At 44.7% G+C, this 18,646-nt stretch overlaps 1 protein-coding gene across 2 annotated transcripts in view; it reads left to right on the forward strand.

The window, feature by feature from the left end:
• POMT2 (protein O-mannosyltransferase 2) overlaps positions 1-18,646 on the forward strand; it is a 408,616-nt gene that overhangs the window by 64,379 nt on the left and 325,591 nt on the right. For both annotated transcript variants that reach the window (XM_085626671.1, XM_085626672.1), the window contains one exon: positions 5,000-5,084. In XM_085626671.1, the coding sequence (XP_085482797.1) occupies positions 5,000-5,084 (85 nt within the window). The remainder of the gene's footprint in view (positions 1-4,999; positions 5,085-18,646) is intronic.

The raw sequence follows: 18,646 nt of genomic DNA on the forward strand, positions 1-18,646 counted from the left end.
GTGCATTTAGGAAACGTTAATTAACATCAACTTAAAATTGACAACCATGTGCAAACGTTGAAAAATACCCCAAACTGTATTTTCCAAAGTGCCATGTGGCACACACATGCCCTTAAGGCATGTGTGTGCCTTGCATGTGCAAGTTTTTTTTGGGGGGCGCTTCAGGGGGGCCTTAGGCTCCAGGCACCCTTGCCTTTGCATGAACTAATTTGCGATTACCAATTAGGCAATCACAGTTTAGGTGATGCAAGACCATTCTCACCTATGGGACTTGAGGCCCATAGGAAAGAATGGAGTCGCAATTGCAAATAGTGATTCCCTAATTGCGTTTGCGATTCTTAAGGAATCACAATTTGAGAATCGCTATTTGCTGCCTTTTTTGTTGCATTTCATTTTGCGCTTACCAAATAGCGATTTCTTAACAATCGCTCTTTGGCAGTCGCAAAATGCAACTTTGATGCATGTACCCCTTGGTTTCTTGCAAGGGTAGTTGGATGTTGTCTCTAACAGCTGGCATCTGTGTCGCCAATGCACCCATCGCCACAACTGATTACTGATCTGTCAGGAGCTGCCCTAGAACCCACACTGATGGCTTAATCTCTTTTGGGACTGTATCAAGCATTTACAGAAGGGGTTTTGACCTCCTTTGACTTGAGGGTTGCCATGATTGCAGGTGGCGGGTTGAAATATGGGGTGTAGATAAGTACAATCTTCTGGGCTCCCATTTAGTAAAAAAAGTGTGAGCACTAATCTTCAAGTGGGATATCATGATGGCAGCGGTAATGAAGGAAGGATCATGTCCCCAAAGTGTTCTTCAGGGCTTATCGAGTTCACTGGATCTGGCTTATTGTGTAATTCATAAACCACTTCAAAGAGGAGTTGTTGTGATCGCCCTTGCATACAAAACAGCTCTCAAGAGCATTAAAGAGTCCTTAACAAGCAATAGGATGTTGAAGTCCTCGTTGTAATCCCCTCTACATTCTTTTAGTGCTCTCCTACCTACCTCAGTTCTTTTGCTAGGGGTCTGTTCGGGCGTAAAGGCCATCTGTTTTGGTAAGGCCCCCCCCTGTCGGTTCTTTGAGGGGTCTCCACGCATTTCAGCCTGGCTCTCATTCGTGTCTTCTTCTTCTGTCAGGTCTCTGTCTCGAGTTGGGAGTACTGGATGTGGGTGAGGGCCGCTAGTCTTCTCTCAGCACCAGTAGGATCAGTTGACAAGTAGGAGGGTGGGCACTCCCATCCCCTCTCACACCATAACGCCTTTTAAGCTCATCCATGGACAAACGGCCTCCAACGCCCTTCACCCAACAGGTAGGTGCCACTTTGAATCATCACCGGGCCAATCGTCTTTGTTTTGAATCATTTCAGAACCTCACCTGAACCATCTTGATGGGCTCGCTTTCAGCAGGAGGGTTCTTTTCAGTTAGGCTCCCTCAAAACTATCTAGGAGCCACCAGGCCTCCCTGCAGGCCCCCGATACGGAGCCCAAGCGGTGCTCAGCGAAGACACGTCTTGCCTGGTCCTCGCCCCAGACACTCTCCACAGTGATTCAATTTTGATTAAAACTGCACAATGAAAACCGAATACAAAACAAAGGAGGTGTTTCCTTTTGTATGCTGATTTCACAGATAATTTCTTTAGTAAAAACTGCAGTATTTTATTATCATGTCAATCAATGCCAATATTAAAGGACAGTGTGAAAGGACAGGATTTACTTTCTTTTCAGTAATTTTCTTTTTTTGTTTGTTTGTTGGGACTGACTTCCAGTATAACCCTATATTCACGTATATTGCTATTCCGTAGCCTTTTAACCACCCCACATTAGTCCTATGTATCACTACAATACCTACCCTACCATGCTATCTCTAGGTACATACCATACCGAACTTATCATACCTACCATACTTTATACATTTAACCTAACTACAATACATCTACCAAACCTGTACCTTATCTCCCATCTATCTATCATATCTTACCTACCTACCTGAACTACCGTACGTAACCTAACCTATCATATTCAACCTAATCTACCATACCTAGCCTACCCCACTAATACGTATATCTTGCGCTTGCCCGGATGTAGCACTTCTGTCAAAAAGAGCCAAGTGTTTATATTGAATTTGATAATATTGAACACTTCCCTATTAAATGTGATATGGATTTTGCTGCAGCTATGTCTTGGAGATTACTGAAATGTGATTAAACTAACGGGACACGCATATCTATCATATACTTATAAATTCTTAACTATGCGCACTATATTGCAAACTAACATTCACTCAACATCTTACAAACTAACAGACGTCGAACTTAATACTCCACAGTACAACATAAAACGAACTTTGTATGTGCACTCACCGCAATCGATCTCTACCTCAAAACATTAAAACTAAATTAATAATACATTTACAGTTCTATCAACTTCAAAAAGTTCTAACACTTCATACGTACTAAAAAAAAAAAAAAAATAGCTCACCTATTTTTACTAAAATCATCCCACCACTCTGTTTATACTATTGCATGGTTCAACGATTTGGACTTTTAAACTAAATGCACGAAGTAGCAATATTTAAATAAATACAAATGAATTTGTTTTCCATTCCCGTTAAATGTCTTACAAATCATTTAAGTATTTCTATTCAAAGTTTGTAAGTACCTATATGTGTAATTGTGCAACAAAAAATAGAATTATAACACTAAATCCTTCTGCCAGAGCAACTGTTACTACATACCACATAATTGCCAATGCTTGTTCTTACTTGTATGAGGAAGCAAGGCACCCTTTCAGCAATACAGATTGCAACGTGTACTAGAGAGAAAATGTGTAGTGAAGTTGCTTATTTATAAATATAGCCTCGTGCCTTCAATGCCTGTCTTCAATAAGACCCATTTCGCTGGTACCTAGAGTACTGGTGAGCCTTTTTTTAATTTTGAATTGCAGGGTTTTCATCATTCACTGCAGCAGATTTGGAGTTCTTCTCTAGTTTTGACTCTTCTCCATCAAAGTGGTGGTTTCCACCATCAGAAGAGACACCAGGGTGGAGAAAAACTCAGTTGCAAAAACTTCAATGGTCTTTACTGGGTCAGTTCCACCAAGCAGACATGCATGTGCTAACCAGAAATAAACATGGGAGTATTTTTTCTGACTTACACATTCTTGCTGCTATGCAGGAACATGTGTGTCTGCATATGAAGGCCCCTATGCTTGCCTTTAAGTAAAAGGTTGCCACTCGATGGGTGGTGGATTTTCATAGGGCTGGAGGAGTCCCCTCTAACAGAATATCCACCATCTGCCAAACTGGAAGATTGGCGAATACACTGCTAAATGCATGGGTGGTAAATTGTCTCAAATTTCTGTGAATATACTCCTCTTAATAAGGCCTTGAATAAGAAAAAACATCATGTTTTTTATTTCTGTAAATTCAGGGGAATTGCTTCACAGGACTTCACAGCTAGCTTTTTCAAACAACCTATAATACTCCTTTATTGTACACCATTAAACTGGAGTATACTGTTCCGTTATACCTATCCAGCTTAACTACTAGAGACCTGGTAGTGGTCTCTGGGAGTGTCTGCTCTGAGAAGCAAGGGCTTTCACCCACACAAGGGTGGCATGTGCTTCATCATCAGGCCTGCTCCTTGTTGAGTTTATGTAACCCTTATTTTGGTATTGAAATCAAAATAGTGAATGCATGCCGTGTTTGTCTGTGATACGGCGTAGTGGTTAACATTGTTTTGGTACACGTGTTAACACTTTGTATTTCTTTACATTTTTGACGTCCTAGTCCTTTGTCATGCAGAGTCTTCCCATTGGACGGTACCAAAACATTTACCCTCGTAGACTCAATAAAAAACGTCTGACTGCATTCTGATGAAAAGGCATTGTTGTCTCCAGAGGCCACTAAAAAGGGAACTCTAATCATATGAGTTTTAATCTGTGCAGTGAAATACAGTATTAGTGCACATAATCCAGGCGGGGCATTTATATAAGCCTAAGGCTCTCAGGTTATGAACATTTAGTCAAGCTCCTAAATATGAAAGTTTGTATCTCTGCTTACTACGAGCCTTTGCTCTCTTCTTCCCCGTCTAGTTTTACAAATACTGCACCATAAAAGGTCTGACTTGCATAGAACATAAATTGAACCATCGCACATACAGATGCCTGCTTCCACTACAGTATGTAATCCCATAGTAGATACAGGTTAGGGGAAAGGTTGTAATCCCTTAAGGCCCCATGGAACACTTTGAGGTTAGTCCCATTTCATGATTCAGCTCACACAGATTAGATAGAAGGTGGAAGATCCTCCTCTCCTATGGCTTCGCCTACAATGACCCGAGGGAGGTTGAATGGCCCACCCCCAAAAAGACCCTCCGGGTCAACACCTACAAAGTTTAGCCCACATTCTGCATCTGAGAACCTAGTACACCGAGGCCAATGAATTTGCTAATACTGTCCAATATAAATCGTTTAACAAAACTGTCCTAGGGATCCTATTTTGTTCCCCTGCATAAAGTGCAGAACGAATATGTCCATGGTCTCCTCAGAAGTCCTTGCACAGTTTTTCATTGAGGCTCAACATTCTTTTGACTGTTTGGCCACTTCTGCTCAGTATGTCAAAAGAGAATGTTGCTGTGGCTGAAGCAGGAAAAAAGTAGTGAAAATCATCCAAGTAAATAACTTGCCTCTTCCGCTCATGCACACACAAAAATGGTCTGGCCCTTTAGTCCCACTTGCTGCTTTGAATTGAGGACCATTACACATGACGAGTCCCAGTATACGTCTGAGTGACCCCTGTGACAGCTCGAAGTCTTGCTGGGATCCTTATTGGGATGGCTATGGGATGCAGAGCCCATCAGCTGTTGGTTTGATGTAGTTATGGATTTACACACAGACTTCCAAAGAAACTCCGAAGCTGTTATATACTCCTCTCTTTTAGGACTTGAATACCTTAATGCGTGTTAAATTCATGCAGTTCATTCACTGCTTTCTTTGTTTCAGCTGGGATGAGACTCATTTTGGAAAGATGGGAAGTTATTACATAAACAGGACATTTTTCTTCGATGTTCATCCACCTCTTGGAAAGGTGAGTAGACCATGTCCGTGTTGAGCTGTGTCTGATGATAGTAAAGCAACGAGTAGGGTGCCAAACACAAGTAGTTTTAGAATATTGATTGTTAGATTGATATTTTAAAAAGATGAAACAATAGCTATAGCACAGGAAAGACAGACACTATTGAGCATTTCTATTTAATGACACCGAAAAAGCATGTGACACAGAATGCCTTTTAATACTTTGTAAATGATGGTAACGTGAGACTGTGATAAAGTGTTACCAAGCTAGGCTGTTTATTAATAATGTATCAGCAAGAAATTACATGGAGGAAATTACCGTTCTGTATAATTTGTATTACTGTCTCTATTTCAATTTGATCAATTTACTTCTAGATTCTAAATGTGGGGATGGACGTACCAGAAACCTTTCCCTGGTCAACATATTTTGGACAACCTCCCACCCATTGTGGTCACTGAATTTCTGCTAGGCCTTTTCTCCCGCATCCCATTATTGTTGCTGCCTTGCTTGTTGAAGACAGTCCCGCTCTGTGGTTGATTTTTCTTGATGACTTGCTGATTCTTCTTTCTCCAATGATTGCCTCCATGTCGAGGCCCCAGACACCTGTGCTGCAGTTGGCAGTATCTACTTTAGAGACATTCCAGCATTTACTCACCTCCCCTTCCCAGCAACCTGCCCAAGTTTGGATTTTTGCCCTACAGTCTTTTTGTTACCACAAAATGGGTTACACAGACTTTTCCTCCTTAAGAGTGGACAAATTAGTGGAGAACTTTGGATTCGGGAGACCCAGCCCAGCATACTCCTGCATGTGCATTGGGGTTCATCTTGGAAAATTGGGGCCACTTGTCAATCCCAATAGTGTGACATGTGGAGGAAGAGGCTACTTTTTTTTTTTAATTTGAAGCTGTTTAAGAATGGAAACTGTTATAATTTTTTTTAAATAAAAAAAGAATGGAAACTGTTTTAAAACTCATAAATAATGTCCAGCATTCTACCAGAAAAGCTCAGCAGTTTAAATCTTTTTTGAAATTTAAAAAATTTGAAAAAATTAAAAGAAACTAGGCTTGTTTTTTAAAACTTGAAGCAAGCTGTTTGTGAGTTTAAAAGATTGAATAATAGACTTAGTCCACTGAGTATATTTCTGATGGTCGTGATGTACAGCCATCATTAGCGTCTCTTCCTGGGATAGTAACATGCATTAATATCAGGCCTCTTGTGTTCCTCTCCAAGTTTTTCTTTGAAGATGAACATTTGAGTCTCGTTTTCTGTTTCCATGATGGCGTTACGATTGGAGTGCCTCTTTATGTGTGAATTAAAGTACCCTCCTGAGGAAAAAAGAAGAAATGAGTATCATACAATGTACTCGGGGGTTATAGTTTCACTACACCCACACATCTCAGCCTTCACTTGCCGATGTTGAGCCTTTCTAGCTTTACAAGATGGCACGGCTTGTTTTACATTACAAAATTTCACTGGAGGACACAGTGAGCTCCCTTCTGCTGTCAGGTAATCTGTGTGTTAAGCATGGCCTCCCATGGTTACACGGTTTCCAGGTTACGGTTGTGTGACGGAACTACGCAGGAAAATACTCTGCATGCCTTTACCACGCATTTTTGACCCTGCATTGTTTCAGATCGCATATGCTTTTATAACGTATGCCTTTACCAAGCATTGTTTATTTATTTATATATATATAACGAACATACGCTATTTCCTCCTAGAATAACAGCAGCCGCGGACATCAAAGGCTTTCAAGCAGTAGTTTATTATGCAGAAAAAAGCAACTCGTAATAAACTACTGCTTGAAAGCCTTTGATGTCCGCGGCTGCTGTTATTCTAGGAGGAAACAGCGTATTTTTGTAGTTATGTGGCTCGCCCCCTCACCGCGGGCTGCCGTTGAAAGAGGAAGGGGAAAGGCGTTTTCAGTGCTTTGTACTGAGTTCTTGGTTTTGGAGATGTATATTCACCCAAATAAACATAGGTTTCAGGCACGTTATAGTTAGAAGTTAGCATTTAAAAAACCTTAGAAATATACTGAAAAAAACCATAGGTTTTAGGGAAAGTTATAGTTAGTTGGACATTTCACTCGTATAAAACCAGAGAAATATACAGAAGTCCACAAAGACGAAGAAAAGTGCAGGAAGAAGGATAACGTGCAGAAAGAACAAACAGATGAGCAGAAAGAAGCCTTGTTGCAAAATCATCCTGTACCCTCAACTTTTTCAGACGGATACTGGTGGTAACTGAGTCTGACTAACCAGTCCTAGAGCCAGTGCTATGTTAAAAGACACTCAGAATACAGTGAAAACACCTACATACACTAGGGAACACTATGCGTTGGGGTCCCCCTGTGATTAGCATGACCTACTCTGTAAGCCCCTAGTATATAATAGGGCAGGGGGATTAAAACTACCTCTTAAAACGCGCCACAGGGCGTGTTTGCACACGTCACCTCAGGCCCCGTCCCCTCCCTTCCCCACTGTGTAAACACACCCTGTGGCTGTTTTAAGTTGGGAGATTAAGTCTCCTTGAATCCTGCGGGTCCCTAGGGTCCAACTAGTCCACTAGGTACCTCCAGTAAGCGCCACAGAGCTGCGTTGCAGAGAGATTTAAAAAGGGGCACGGCCTAGACCACCTCTCTGCAACGCAGCGCATTGGCGCTTACTGGAAGCACCTGGTGGGCTAATTGGCCCCCAGGGTCCCTCAGGATTGAAGGTGAATTATTTCCCCAATTTAAAACGCGCCACAGGTCGTGTTTGCACACGTCACCTCAAGCCCCGCACCCTCCCTTCACCACTGTGCAAACGCACCCCGTGGCGCGTTTTGAGTTGGGGGATAATGTCCCCTTGAATCCTGAGAGTCCCTGAAGTCCAACTAACCCACGAGGTACCTCCAGTAAGCGCCACAGAGCTGCGTTGCAGAAATGTGTAAAAAGGGGGGTGGCCTCTGAACACCTCCCTGCAACGCAGCTCCCTGGCGCATACTTGAGATACCTGGTGGGCTAGTTGGCCCCCAGGGACCCTCAGTATTCAAGTGGAATTAATTCCCCAACTTACAACTCGCCAGGGGCGCGTTTGCAGAGTGCTGCAAGGAGGGGGCGTGGCCTCCGGCGCAATGCCGGTCTTTTTTTTTTTTTTTTTAAGAATGGGGACTGTGTGGCCCCCCTTCATTTTCTAATTTATTGGCCCTGGGGACCCCATCCCCCAGGGCCTGCCTTTGTTTTTTATTTTTATGTATATTTATAGAAACACCTAGGACATGCTGGACAAACCGTACGTACCTATCACCATGACGATTTGCGTGATATTCATTAAAAGGCGACATACAATGAGTCCACGTGGAATGTATTTACACCGCTAGTGAAGCTCTGACCTGTCTGACGCCCAACCGTGCCTAATCCCGGCGCCCCCGCCGGTGGGTACTCTATAAGTAGACACCCTTGTCACTTTTTTATACAAACATGGGTAGATATTGACGGGCAGATTTAATACACACGCACACCAAGCCATTTAAAGGGGATTCGACAAACATTCGACCAAAACTATGCAAGAAACCCCCCTCACGGTTAATAAAACACACATCCACCGCCGGATGTGTAATACTTTTTATTTTCCTCTCTGGAAAGGAGACGAACCTCACTTGAGAGTCACAGCGTGCTCCTGGCTAAGCCCAATGCTGTGTTAAACCCACCAGTGCCTGCCGAGTGCCACACACCTCTGTGTTGTATTCCACCAACTAGTGCATATTAACCCTGGGCGTAGTGGGCGTAGTGGGGCAACGTGGAGCATCGTGTAGTGTGGCCAAATCTACGCACATTCGGGCGCTCCGCGTAGCCCCACTATGCGCCTCCCGCCTGCCCTCATTTTAAAATAAGTTAAAGTATTTTAAAAGTAAGAGAAAATGCCTTACCTGCGGTGCGGCGTCCCGGGGCTCCCTCTTCCTGGTTGACGGCAACTTCTTCTCACAAATGCGCATGCGCGGACGCCCGCACAAGCGCATTTCTAGCGAGAAATTCTTTAAATTATTTTAAAATGAGGGTGGGCGGGCGGCGGGCAGCTCTGCTTCGCTGTGGCGTATGCATTGCGCTGCCTGCTACGCCTACTTCGTAAACCGCGAAGCAGGCAGCGCTACGTACACTCCGTGAGCGGAGCACTACGCCCGGGCTTAGTGCATATGCTATGACACTCTCTAGCCCATGTGCACTGTAACACCACCCCGTGAATGCCATGCCTCACTTGCCTTCACACGGGTTATATTGCCCCATCTAACGTGCCTTCCTCGATGCCTATGTTATAACGCACAGCGCTATGCCATGCATATTAAAATCTGGGATCCATATCTTTGTCACAGTGCATATGCAACGTTACACTCCCCAGCACATATTTTATATTGCAACTTTAGAGACTAGTTAGTTTACACAACACTGCCCTGTGCATATTACACTCCAAGGTGCATATCGCATAGCACGCGCTAGTGCCTGTGCTATCTCGCACTCTCCAATGAATCTGTCATTGCGCACAATGTATTGCATATTATATTTCACGCCCCGCTTGATCTTATATCACACTTTTTGGTGCATAGTTTATACCATACACTATATCTAGTTTTCATTTTCAATCGTCCTCTCAGGACTATATTCTATATAACACTGCGTTCACCTACCCTTTTCACGGTCATTACATTTTGTGATGGGGGGTGGAGGGTTAGGGGGTGTTTCTGCCAAGTGAGCCCAGAGTTACAGTCACAAACGTCCTCTTCTTTCTGAATAAAAGTGAGATTATGCTGCATACTTGTTCACATTTTAAGTAGTTCGCACGGACACACATTTTAAAAACAATAAAGTTCCTAATACTCGTCTTCTCTGAACAGTTAGCTTGCTGCCCCATCCACCTCCTCCCTATCCTCTGTTGTCTGAATCCGTGGACCAGCCTCCTCCCTCCTGCCATGCATGTCTGATGTGCTGCCACTGCCCTCCATTTAGCATGATGTACCAGTCCACTCCTCCTGCACTCCATTGCCCAATTCTATGCCCCATCATTGACCTCCTGCTTAGCCTCTGTGCTTAGCTTGCTGCCCCTATTGTCCTTCCCCCCTGCCCTCCGATGTCTTTGTGCATGCCCCTGCTCCATCCTTTTTGCCCACCATGTTCCATGGACCTGCCACTCCTATCTACTCTGAGTGTTCTGTTGAGCTGCCACTCCCCTCCCACCTGCCTAGCATTGTCGCTTGACTGTAACCTGTCCCTGCCACCTCCACTCTGCCTGTCCACATTCCATGCCCCTATCCCCTTCCTCCTGTCCTCCATGGTCCATTTTACTGCCACACCCTTCTGCCCTCCCTGGTCTGTTGTGCTGCAACTGCTCCTCCTGGGCTTCCCGCGTGGTCTGTTGTGAGGCCCCTTCCCCTGAACTCTCTTGTCTGTGCCCAGGTCCTGACCCTCCCTTCTAACCTCCATGGTCCTTTGTGCATGCCCCTGCACACTCCTTCTTGCCCATCATAGCCATTGTGCTGCCACTAACCCCCCCGCTTGCCATGCATGGTCTTCTGTGCTGCCACGGCCCCTCCCACCTTCCCTGTGTGGTCAGCTAGCTGCCCCTGACCCCCTCCCACTTTCCCTCCATGGTCTGTGTGTATGTCATCATAGTCTCACTGTTGCTCTCCATGGTGTGTCTTGCTTCTAGTGCCCATCCTGCCTGACCTCCATGGTCATCTTGCTGCTCCTGCCCTGCCCCCTTGCCCCCAGCCCTCTTTTTCCATGTGCAGACCCCTATTCCCTCCCTCCTGGCTTGCCTGTTCCATTGTAATGCCCCCTGCCCTTTATGGTCTGTTATGCTGCAGTTTTCTCTCCTGTCTGTCCACTATCGCCAGCTAGCTACCATTGCCTCCTTCCCCTGTGTTCTCTGCTGTCCATGTGCATGGTCCTGTCCCCTCCCTATTGCTTTCTATGGATTGTTGTGCTACACTCCCGTCCCACATGCCCTGTCTGGTGTATTAGGCTGCTGCAAACCCTGATGCAAACCCGGATGCTTGCCCTGTAGGGTCAGTTTGGTGCACCTCTCCATGTCCCTCCTGTCTTCTGTTATCCGAGTCCATGTCCCTACCCCAATTCCTCCTGCCTTCCATGATCCAATGTACCATACTTGCGAACATTTTGAACTTGGTAAGAGGGAGATTTTGAAAAAAACTGGGGTATTGATTTTCCCCTTTGAGTTACATTGAAAAAGAGGAGATTGTAGACAGGAGACAGATCAAATAAAGCCCATTTGAGCTTAAAAACATTGGACGTTTCCTGGCTGAATCGGGTCTGTTGGCATGTATGGTTGTACTACCACTGCCTCTTCCTTCTGCCCACAATGGTCTATTATATTGCCACAGCCTCTCTTGCCAGTCCTGTATTGTTGGTTTGTTGTCCCTGCCCCCCTTTCCACTGCCCTCCATAGTCTGTTGTGCTGCCACTGCCCTTCCTGCCTGCCCAGTATGTTCAAATTGTTGCCTCTGCACCCTCCTACCTGCCTTCAATTTTCAGAGTCCGAGCCCTTGGCCTCTGCCTCTCAACAGTATCCTATGAACAACTAGATTGCTAACATTCTATATTTATTACAAAAGTGTGGAACGCCTGACGTCATCTTGATGTAATCAAAACTGTAATACCAAGAGCATTTCCTTTAGAAATTACATATATGAGAGGGTCTTATTTGCATCAAAATTATGGTTAGTGCTCTAAAAAACTAAAATGAGGACATATTTTCTGAGTTTTTGAATAGCGACAAAGCACTTTTAAATTATTTGTTATCTTTGTTTTTTTATCCAGTTAACCACTTGATTAAATGTTGCACTTAGGGGAGAGGATGTGGCGTTACTTTCAGAGCTGCAGACTTTGCAACTGGGGAACCAGGTTGGAATTTCTGCTTCAACTCAACATTCTGTGATTCTGGTCAAATCACTTAATCTCCCCATGTCTACAACCAAAATGAATTTGTTCTTGTGTAATGTAACCAATGATCATGTAAAGCACTCCAATACCTGACAAGTCTGCACTACATAAAACTGCAAAAACACAAAAAATAAAGTGTTTTGCACACTTCTGTCATTGGGCTACATGTGGGCTACATCTGGGTGATATTTGTGCTGCATTTGGGCTCTTTTGTCTCTGGTGGCCATCTTGGGAGATTTATTTGTTATGAAGTTCCTAATTTCCTCATTTACTACAGTCTCCTCAGTAGGAAATACTTTCAGTTTTTTACTTTGATTCCATCAAGAAGGCATTCAGATGTGTCACACATTTGCCATAAATTCAGAATGTTAGCACTCTAGTTGCTCATTAGATCACTGTAGTAAAGCTACTGCTAACCAGAGAAATCTGCTGCTGGTATTCAAAGTGCATGTTTCAGTCTGCATGTCAGAGTTTTTTAATGACACAGAAGAGGATTTGAGAAGTCAAAATGTGCCCTAATTTTTCTTTCTGCAGCACTAATCATAATTTCTTTTGGCAAAATGAACCCCCTCATTTTGTTCCTTTGCAAATTAAATGTTGTAAGGGTTACCACTTTATTCCAATCAAGATGGATTCAGGTGTGCCATACTTTTGTCATAAGTAAGACTGATAGCGCTCTAGTTGTTCTTTAGAACACTCTGGGACATTGTCATTGGGCTATACTTGGGCTACATCTGGGTGATATTGTGCTACATTTGGGCTGTTTTGTCTCTGGTGGCCATCTTGGGAGACTTATTTGTTATGAAGTTTCCTAATTTCCTCATTTACTACAGTCTCCTCAGTAGGAAATACTTTCAGTTTTTTACTTTTATTCCATCAAGAAGGCATTCAGATGTGTCACACATTTGCCATAAATTCAGAATGTTAGCACTCTAGTTGCTCATTAGATCACTGTAGTACAGCTACTGCTCACCAGGGAAGTCTGCTGCTGGTATTGAAAGTGCATGTTTCAGTCTGCATGTCAGAATATTTTAATGAAATAGAAGAGGATTTGAGAAGTCACTCAAAATGTGCCCTAATTTTTCTTTCTGCAGCACTAATCATACTTTCTATGGCAAAATTAACCCCCTCATTTTGTTCCTTTTTAAATTAAATGTTTTAAGAGTTACCACTTTATTCCAATCAAGATGGCTTCAGGTGTGCAATACGTTTGTCATAAGTGGGACTGTTAGCGCTCTAGTTGTTCTTTAGAACACTCTGGGAATCTGCAGTAGAACACAAAAGAATCAACTGACAGTCTCTGCCCTTGTTGGATGTACATGTTTTACTGAGAATGTCAGACTTCATTCTCACATGACTGAGAAAGATAATGCGAATTTACAGACAATATGCTCTCAGTTTAGCCTATAGATCACCTTCCAAACCTCTGTGGGAAAAGCATGAGAAAATAGTTTTCTCTCAAACATGATTCATAATATCCCAGCAGAAGGTTTTTTCACATGGTAAAATCACCTTAGAACACACCACAATTCCTAAAATGAGTATGGTACCATCAACAAATGATTTATAAAGTAACTAAAGTCTTAAAACCTTCTATTAACTGCAATGCTTTTTAATGAGGTGCTATCATGTATATTGGTCCCAAGATGGCTGCCAACACTTCTTGGATGAAGTGCTGACAGCCAATCAGATCTCAAGATGAGATGTGTGGTTAGGCTCCGGCCAGATATATATGTGATTTTACTTTAGATTTTTTTCAGGAACTACTGAACGGATGTACACCATTTAACCAAAAGGCACGACTCTGAACCAAGGGCTACCTTTTTGCCAAAGTTGGTGTAATTTCGTTCAGCAGTTCGGGCTGTAGCTGCGATTAAAGGTTCCTATGGACAATTGCTGGGGAAAACACGTTTTGGGACCCCCCTTTTTTCTCAGCCCCCGCTTGACGAATCACCCCGAGACCTTCAGGATAGGAGCGGACCAGAGCACCCCACCAGGTTTGAAAATTTCGTGAAGATTCGTCACCCGGGGCCAAAGTTATTCCAAATAGAATGTTGCAGATTTCCTATGGATAATAGGTCCTAACTATAACTACCTACTGGCGACCACCAGTAGGTAATGTGTATATATATTATTAACAATGAGCCAAACATAGTCAGGAGAACAAAGGACATCTAGGCTTCCAGTATAGTATTACATGTTTACAACAATCGTAAGCTAACTTACATCAACAGTGTCGGGCATCCATAAGTGTCCTTGAATGGCAACACATAGTGGACTAGCATCATTAAAATAAGTCTCTAACAGTATGCCAATACAGATCGTTCTCAGCATTCTTGTTTACAACATAAATTTAGCGAAACGGTTGATAATTTGTTAAAGTTATCAAGATTCAATGCACTTAAAACATCGTAACAGAAAAACAGTTACCTAACCCCCCTCCCCTCCCCGCCCCGCATGCTCGGCCCTCAATATCCAATAGTAGCATTTGGATATCAATCATCTCCATAGGTGTGTGTTTCTCAGTTCCAAAGTCTGACGTGTGTGAACTGCACAGTGCTGTTAACTTACCCAGCATGGCAAACAGATAATGTGAGGTGCCCAAGTGTCTTGTATCTTCAGGTCAGACCCTCGTGTGACAAATCCAACATACCCTAGTAGGACAAAATATCTATTGCAGCGTATTCTTTCAGCATTGCATACCAGCTCAGTGAGATCTGTGTTTTCCTTAAGCCTCTATATTCCTCCCTTTTCAATTCCGTCCCCTCCGCTTTACCCCATCTTGGCATTTCTGTGTGCCATTCCTGTAAGGACGGGGCTCTAGTGGCCTTCCATCGTGTGGTTATGGCTCTCTTGGCTAGAAGGAGCGCAAGGTTAGCAAACCGTGAGGTAGAGCTGCCCTTCTTTTTACGGGGTCCCAGACCTAGTATACTGTATTCCAAGGTGTCATTCTGGCGTATCGGAGCCACCGCAGTCGATATTTTGCATACCATCGCCCAGTAATGTCCCAATCTAGGGCAAGCCCATATCATGTGTACCAACCCGCGTTAGGTGTGTGGCATCGCGGGCATTCATCATTTGCCCCTGAAAACATAGCGCTTAGCCTGTGTGGAGTTAAGTACATCCTGTGTAGCAACATCAATTGGATAAATTTAAATTTGGGATTACGAGAGACCTTTTTGGGGAATCCCAATATAGTGTCCCATTCCTTGTCTGTGAGTGCACGGCCCACATCTCCTTCCCACTTGTCCCGGAGCTGCTGTAATGAGATCGCTCTCTCCGCTCGAATCCCGTAAGTTAGCCATTTTGTCAGTCGAGTCCCATTACCCATTAGGTATTGCATGGTAAGCAGTGTATTCGTGGGTGGTTCTGTATCTTCGGGCGACCATGTGATGCGTATATATCGGGAAATATGTGTGTGTAATAGGAACAGCGTATCTGGGGCATCATGTACGCGTACAAACGTCTCATGTGACATTAGTATTCCCTCTGTAAAAAAGTCTCCTAATGTAGTAATGTCCGCCTCAGTCCAAGCCTGAAGGGCACATTTAGAGGTTAGTCCTGAACGTGTGGGGATACCCAGCAGAGGAATGGTGGGGGCATACGGTGTCATCTGTCCAGTGTACCGCACCGCACTCCGCCAGTAAGTAATAGCTAATTTCAATAAGTGGGGTGTCGACGCCAGCAGGGGGGCTCGTGGTAGTAAGAGTCTGTGGATGATCCCCTTATCCCTGTCTCGTGATGATATATCCAGCTCGTGCAAATTGCGTCCTGCAAGCCAGTACGCCAGCCACTGCAACTGGCTAGCATAGCAATACGCACGCAGATCCGGCACCCTCATCCCTCCTTGTTTCACGTGAAGTTGCAATTTCGCCAGACTAATACGTCTACGCCCTGTACCCCATATTAGCTCCGTCACGAGAGAGTTCAACACTTTAAGAGATCTCATTGGGACAAGTAACGGCAGGTTGGTGAAGAAATAAAGGAGCCGCGGCAATAGCACCATTTTCGTGATGGCCACCCTGCCCGCCACCGATAGGGGCAGTGAGACCCAGAACTGAATTTGGGATTTGAGAGCTGCAATCGCACGCCCTAGGTTGCCATCTAGCAGGTCCGAGGCATTGCGATAAATTTGTATGCCTAGGTATTTAAAGGTATTAGGTGCTATTTGAAGGGTCCAGGGACCGAACCGAAAGTGTCCGCTCCTCTCAGCGCCGTCAAACAAATACGCACGCGACTTGGCAGCATTGATGGTCAGGCCAGAAAGACCTTGGAATGACTCAAAAATGGAGGGCATTGGATGCGGATCAGCGCCCATATCCTTAATGTACAATATGAGATCATCCGCATATGCTGAGACAGTGTGGGACGTACGACCGCGCGTTATACCCTGACAGACTGCGAAAGTGCGGAGTCTGTGTAAAAGTGGCTCCAACGGCAAGATGAACAACAACGGTGACAAGGGGCATCCCTGTCTTGTCCCCCGAGCCACTACATATTGTCCCGAGATGTGCGTGCACGCGCCATAGGGTACGTGTATAGTAAGCGCACCCATGCTATGTATTCTTCAGGTATGCCAAAGTGTGTGAGAGCATAGAACATATAATCCCATCGTAAGAAGTCAAACGCCTGCCTCAGATCAAGGGATATGCAGCCTTCCACATTTCCCGTGCCGCATGTGCCTAACATAACTTGGTGTAGCCGTCTGATGTTGAGTGCTGTGCTCCGACCAGGTACAAATCCACACTGATCGGAATGTATTAGCGCGGTAATATACTGCTTGAGGCGAGTGGCCAACAACCTACTCAGGATTTTATAGTCCGTGTTGAGGAGTGATAAGGGTCTATAGCTCGAAATAAGCAAAGCATCCCTCCCGGGCTTTAATAGCGAAACCACTAGCGCTTGCAATGTAGTAGCGGGGAGCCCACCACCCTTCAATGATTCGTGATAAAGACATTGCAAATGAGGAGTTAGCAAGTCAGCATACGTTGCGTAAAATTCGGCGGGTAGGCCATCGTTCCCTGGAGTCTTACTACGTGGTAAAGCCTTAATCGCCTGCCGTATTTCCGCCCCTGTTATTGGTCGTAGTAGGTCATCACGTTGGTGTTGTGTAAGTTGGGGTACGCCTAGACCATCAAAGAATGGGTCAAAGTCAGTGTCAATAAGTCCGGGCAGTGGACCGTAAAGACGTTCATAATAATCTCTAAATGCAGTATTAATGTCTAATTGCGTGTCTGCCACCACATCTGCGTTGTTCCGAATTTTTAATATGGGTGTGGGCAAGGGTGTGTTTCGGACCAACCGTGCCAGCAGCGGCCCTGACCTGTCAGCTTGTGTGTGTTGCTTTTGAGTGTATAATCTGTAATCCACAACACGTAGCTCCTCCAGGAGCTCCGCGTATTGGATGTTAGCCTCTCGCAGTGGTGTCAGTTGTTCATTCGTCCCTGCGGCCTCCCCCTCCAGCGCGGCTAATCTACCATCCACCTCCGTAAGTCGCTCAATAAGGTTGAGTCGCACTCCTGCCTTAGTGCTGATTGCCACTCCCCTGATGACCGTTTTGATGGCATCCCATTCTATTTGTCGAGAGCTAGCAGACCCCGAATTCTCCGAGAAATAATGGACGATCGCTTCTGAAAGGGCGTTGCGAAAGACCTGATCCTCCAACATCTCAAGTTGTAATTTCCAAGTCGGTATCGGAGTTGGAACCTTGCCCCACTCCACAGTTAATTCCACTGGGTTATGATCTGACTGGGTTTTCCCCATATGGAGCACCGAAGTAATGGACCCTAACAGGGCGCCGGAACATAGGAACCGATCAATTCGAGTGTGTAGTCTGTGTGGTGGCGAATAAAAGGAGTATTCTGTATGCCCGATGTGTTTTGCCCTCCATGCGTCATGTAGTTCCCAGCCCTCTGCCCAGCCCCTAAGCGCCTCCGCTTGTTTCTTGCTTTCAGTGGCATGTAATGGGGGATGAGACCTGTCTAAGTCAACATCTAACACAGCGTTGAAGTCGCCCCCTATCACCCAGGAATATGCAGCCCATTCAGTCAAGGCTGCGCCTACTGTAGTCAGGTATTTATCCTGGTCAGTGTTTGGTGCATATATACAGCCCATGACCACGTGTGTCTCATCCAATAAACCATGAAGCAGTAAATATCTACCGTTGATGTCTATCTTCTGCTCTAGGAGCTTGAAAGGGACAGTGCTCCGCATCCACACCGCCGCCCCCCTGGAAAAAGCTGAATATGTCGTAGCGAATAGTTGCCTTCTCCATTTTCTCTGTAATTTGGCTACCTCACCAACATTAAGATGAGTTTCTTGTAAATAGGTTATAGCAACCTTCCTTCAAGTAAGTTATGCCAAAACCCGGTGTCTTTTTTTAATTGAACCTAATCCCCTCACGTTCCATGTACAATAGGTGTACGTATTATGTAATGCCATCACGGTGCAGAAATCGTAATTGCAGTGTGACCTGTGGAGACCGAAATCCTGTAGTTAGATGCTGCTGAAAAGCCAAGCATGCCCTCACATAGAAACTCCCCAATACTAGGTTCCCCCATAAAACAACGGAGGACCAAACGAAGAACAATAGTCCAAGATGGACTACAAACAAAAAATGCGTCATCGCAGTCGCTTGGGG

This window comes from Triturus cristatus, chromosome 9 (genome assembly GCF_964204655.1).
Source record: "Triturus cristatus chromosome 9, aTriCri1.1, whole genome shotgun sequence".
Taxonomy (NCBI): Eukaryota; Metazoa; Chordata; class Amphibia; order Caudata; family Salamandridae; genus Triturus; species Triturus cristatus.